Source organism: Planococcus citri, chromosome 5, assembly GCF_950023065.1.
Source record: "Planococcus citri chromosome 5, ihPlaCitr1.1, whole genome shotgun sequence".
Classification (NCBI taxonomy): domain Eukaryota; kingdom Metazoa; phylum Arthropoda; class Insecta; order Hemiptera; family Pseudococcidae; genus Planococcus; species Planococcus citri.
In genome coordinates this window covers 10,299,715-10,304,937 of record NC_088681.1, presented here as the reverse complement: position 1 = coordinate 10,304,937, position 5,223 = coordinate 10,299,715, and the positions used below count along the sequence as shown (strand labels likewise).

At 33.7% G+C, this 5,223-nt stretch overlaps 1 protein-coding gene across 1 annotated transcript; it reads left to right on the top strand.

Annotated features, from left to right (window-relative positions):
- The first annotated feature begins 3,719 nt into the window (after positions 1 to 3,719).
- On the top strand, positions 3,720 to 5,223 carry LOC135848040 (uncharacterized). The gene is made up of 6 exons (XM_065367815.1): positions 3,720 to 3,937; positions 4,032 to 4,153; positions 4,264 to 4,327; positions 4,424 to 4,495; positions 4,641 to 4,759; positions 4,869 to 5,223. Exons 1-6 carry the CDS (start codon positions 3,884 to 3,886, stop codon positions 5,104 to 5,106), a joined length of 669 nt encoding a protein of 222 aa, XP_065223887.1. The 5' UTR covers positions 3,720 to 3,883; the 3' UTR covers positions 5,107 to 5,223.

Sequence of the window (5,223 nt, the reverse complement as noted above, 5' to 3'; positions counted from 1 at the left end):
TCTAGTATTCTTTACAAAAAAACACAATAGATTGTAATACTTACTTAAATATTTTAGGCTAACCTACTTTCTCATCGAAATTCTCAAAAAAAAAAAACTTCAGTACATTTTTCTGACAAAAAGAGAACTGACTTATATTCAGAATTGGGAAAATTGAACACAGGTGATTCTGAATTGCGCGATTCATTGTCGCTGTGAAGAAGATGTACTTCTTTCTGAAGAATCACCCAATAGGGCATGGATAATGGACATTCTATGTAGATAGGTAAGGTACCTATTTAATTCTTTTGCAATGAGTTTACTCAGTTCTGCATCTGTTGAAAAATTGTTTTGTAGGTAAGCAGAAGTAAATAGGCATTTAATCATTTACCAGTAAGTAATTCACCCAAAGATATTAGCAGTTCAATTGAATGGTGCTATTCAGGAAGGTCCTATCGCCAAAAAACTGGTTTTGAGAAAAAACACATTTTTATATTTCAGTGTTTTGCTATTTTGGTTTACAATGATATAGCGAGCTCCGGTTTTTTTTGTTGAACAGAAGCATCTTTCCACTATTTATTTCCTGCGTAGTAATTTTTTTTCCACCACCAATATTTCCATGAAAGCGCTTTACAAAAGAGATGACCTTGATAGGACCTTCTTGCGATTTTATTCCTTCTCAAACCCACCAAAAACACGAAATAGTTCAGACAACTTGTTAGGTACGTAATTTACAAGTTTAAAACACCAACTCTTGAGGAAAAAATTAAATTAAGAATCACTCGATTTCTTTCATTTTTACAAAATTTGATTTCCGTCGCACCCCACTCCCCCTCCCACAAGGGGTGGGTAAAAAAAAAGGACATCGGATTCGAATTCCTCGTTGAAAATTACTACGAAATCACTATGTACTTCCAACTCTTGAGTTTTGTTGTAAAACCCCATGCGCGCCTTTTTTTGCCATCCAAGTCACTGTGGTGGGCTGGCTTCACCAACTTCATATGGCTGCTGTTTGTGAAAAACACCACATAGTGCGCTCACTGCGCTGCGGTTTGCACCATTGTGTGCAGAAAATGTCAGAGATTTTTCATGAACTCTTCAAAAGGGGCCTATCGGTCGATAGGACCTTCTTGAATAGCACCATTCAATTTACCTACAATTAATACTAATTTACCGAAACTCATCAGTAATTTATCTGTGCTCAAGCAGTCAAGCCAAAATTACCTGGGATTCTCTAAAATTACCAGTGATTACCCAAAATTACCAGTAATTACCCAAAATTACCAGTAATTACCCAAAATTACCAGTAATTACCCAAGATTTACCGGTAATTATCCAAGATTTACCGGTAATTACCCAAAATTTACCAGTAATTACCCAAAACTTACCGGTAATTACCCAAAATTTACCGGTAATTACCCAAAATTTACCGGTAATTACCCAAAATTTACCAGTAATTACCCAAAATTACCAGTAATTACCCAAAATTACCAGTAATTACCCAAAATTACCAGTAATTATCCAAGATTTAATGGTAATTACCCTGAAATTTTCAATTTTTGACAAAAAATTATCAGTTAGGTAATGATTTACCAAAAATGCTGGTACCGTAAACTGGGGTAACATTGAAATCGCGGGGTAACATTGAAGGGTGCGGTTTTTCATCACATTATGCTCCATGGCGGTGGAACTATGAAGTATGGAACAATTCTGACACCGGGAATGGATAGAGTACACTTTGGCGATTATTTTTCCCATTTTATCATTTTCAACTAGTGGTTCCAACACCAGTGAAAAAGCAAGCGAAAAAAAGTGCTGTTTTTATCAATTTTAATTAACATGAAAAGCTTGGTGTCTGGAATTTTGAATTTTCAAAGAACGAGTCAAGTGACATTATAGATGTGTTGGTACACCTCCCGACTATAAATTAGCGCATTTGTTCATGTGCCAAAGTTGTTCCCTGAGGAGTAAAAAAATAATATTCAAACTGGGGTAACTTTGAAGTCTATAAAAAAATCATGAAATTTTGGTAAAATTGGACTAAAATGCATGAAAATGCTTGTAAACTTGTTAAAAACGATGTGAAAACTTGAAAAACAGCTCCAAAATCATTAAAAAATCATAAAATTTGGTCAAATTGGCCAAAATGCATGAAAAACGCCTGAAAACTAGAAAAATTCCAAATTATCATTTTGGAGCACTCTTTCATAAATTCAATTGTGAATATGCATCATTTTGTAAGTGCTTGACGCGTATAAAGTGACCAAAAAGTGAATACTCATGTTTTTGATAATTTTTGACCTTGATTGAAGCACATTTCAAGGGGTCTTCAAAGTTACCCCAAACGCTGGGTAACTTTGAAGGGCACTTCTTTTGGCTCTTGCGCTTGGCAGGAAAAAGGTAGGCAACTTCTGTAACCGCCAAAACGTAGTGCTGACATAGCTTTATCAAAAGCACCACACACATTTCCCCTACCTCCGCCATTCATACCTCTAAACATGAAAAATACTGAAAAATCCTTCAATGTTACCCCAGTTTACGGTAATCATTTTTTGAGAAATTAAGATTTCCATTTTTTAATTTTTAATTACTAATTAGGCTAGGTATCTTCATTTTATACAGTTCAGGTTTTTCCAACATACCATGGAGCATAAAAAGAGTTTAAAATTGAAAAAAAAAAGTTTCGTCGGTTCACATTATTTTTTTGAGACCTGAAGTTAATATTAGTAAATTACTGTAATTTTCGGTATATTGATGGCCATTTTCGGGTTTTGGGTTGGTAGGCATATCAAAATTTTAGATACTTAAATTACTATGAATTACCTTTTTGGTAAACTACCGATAATTTTTTTTAGGTAAATTACCGGTAATAGTTTTTGAAAAAATTAATCGGTAAAGAGGTTTTATTCCATTTTTTTTTCAGTTTTGTTCCAAATTTGGAGTCTTTGTCAACCCCACAGTTCCAAGGTTCTGAAATCAACTGTTTTCATCGCGGTTTCCTATACCTATACCTATAAAAAGATGTACATATTTGCATATTTTTTCAAATGTTTAGATGAGGACCTGAGAGTTTTTTTTATCATCGTTTAAAATTGTGCTTTTTGAGAATAAGTTCAACTTTCAATTTTTGAAAATTTTTAAATGTATTTACAAATTTTCTTTCTAATGGGGATGGCGTGAATACGTGAATAGAATCAGACATGTGCTTATCACAATTTTGGAAGTTTGCGCGATTAATCCTATCTGTCGATAATTCTATTCGAATTAATATGAGGGCAAATGTTGTGAAATCCAATGAACTTCGTCGCGATTTTGGTAGGTATGTAGTCAATTTAAAAAATTGAAATATGTAATCCACGATTAAGGAGAATTTCATCCCACCTACTTACCTACGTCAGTTTTTATTTATTACGTAAAAAGATCATGATGAAACATTGAAATGACACCTGTAAACTTGAATTTGTAATGGAAAACACCAATATTTAGATGCATATATAGGTAGGTAATATGTTTACGATTAATAGCGTCGTCGTATCTTCACGAGATGCATCAAAATCAACCATATAAGTACATTGCGCTGGAAATTTTTCAGAATTTTTATGATTTTTCACGTTTCCGTTTTCAGAACATAGGTACCTGATACCGTATCTACCTACGCTTGCTTTCCTGTAATATCTCTCTGCCCTGAATGACGATTTCAATTACGTGATGGTGAATTTCCTCTCCACTATGTATAAATTTCATTACCGATTAGATAATTTTTCCAGTTGCGTGGTGTGCTACGAGTGGATGGTAATTAAATTGTCCCGACCGTTCAATTTCGGATTACCTACTTAAAACTTAGATACTTATTCAAATTCGGTGTTTTATTCTTTATTATTTGATAGACTCAATTTTGAGTAAAATGTTGCCTAAATGTGTGCTCAATGTTGCCAAATGCGTGTCAGTATTTTTATTGGTGAGTTGTTATTAGATAGGTATACCATACCTAATATAGTTCGTTTGATTTTAAAATTTGAATTGAAGCTTATTAACTACAGTTTTTATTTCAGGTCGCCTTATCGTCATCTATGAGCATCGATTCTGAAATTAAAATTCCCTTACCAAATCAAGCACAAATTGAGGCATGCGACCACCATTTTTCAAACTGTGAATATTTTACAACTTATCCCAGGTTTGTTGACTGCGTACTTTGAGCAGAAAATTTCCAAGTTATGTTAACTTGTTTTAAATTGCTGAATTTATTGAAAATTTTTTCGTTTTTTTTTTCATGCGTACCTACAGTGCATACATGGAAAAATTGATTAGGAATAACTCAATAAAAAAAGAAATGCTGCTTGGAAGAGGGGTAAGGTTCTGAAATTTTCATCAACCGTTTTCTATACGTGTTATTTCATTTTAATTACTTACCAAAATGTATGTTGTTGTTATTTATCATGTTCAGATTAAGCTAATGGACGAGACAAATCTTCAAAACGATCAAAACGATGAGTTTACCCCATTGTGCAAGATTATTGTGAGTAAAAAAAAAGAGAGAAAGAAGATATGTACATATCTATCTACATTTCGTTAAAAATAGTCCTAGGATCAAAATAGTAGGTACCTATATTTGCATACTTAATCCAATCATTGAAGTGGATTTGTGATTTTTAAACGTATAGAAACGCATGTGGCAACCACAAGGGGCAATAACCAAACAGGGAGAATTCGTTTATATCGTTCAAATGGAAGTAGATGGTGAACAGTATTATCAATCTGTAAAGGATATTAAATGCGAAAGGTTGGTAATTAGAAATATTTAAATTAATTTTTTTCCGTGTACTTACCTAGGTACTTTTTTTAAAATCTGAAGTGTCTATTTCATTTACTTTATCTGTTGGGGATGGCAGTAAGGGCGGACCTTGCGAAAATGGTGATGGGAATTTAACGATAAATTCAAGTTCATCGCATGGTTTGGTATGCCGTGAGAATGATGTGACAGCCGCTGTGGTTGGCGTAACTCCAAGGGGAAAGGTCGTACGTGCTGAAGTTGGGCATTCCACCTGTTGCTCCTGTCGAATGAAAGTGCTGTTGCCGAGTACAACAAAAAAATCTCACTTTAAGGAATTAAACGTAGGACGTACATAGTTTACGTTAATGAATTTTCAAATTTTAATTTTAATCATTATTTGTCGACTCATGTAGATGTCAGAAATTCAAAATGTTTTATTCACGAATAAAAATATGAAGTACCTACCTACACAA

Coding starts and splice junctions, on each gene's coding strand:
- LOC135848040 (XM_065367815.1), top strand. CDS start 3,884: ATGTTGCCTAAATGTGTGCTCAATGTTGCCAAATGCGTGTCAGTATTT. Junction 4,328..4,423: donor AAATGCTGCTTGGAAGAGGG/GTAAGGTTCTGA, acceptor TATCATGTTCAG/ATTAAGCTAATGGACGAGAC. Junction 4,760..4,868: donor AAGGATATTAAATGCGAAAG/GTTGGTAATTAG, acceptor TGGGGATGGCAG/TAAGGGCGGACCTTGCGAAA.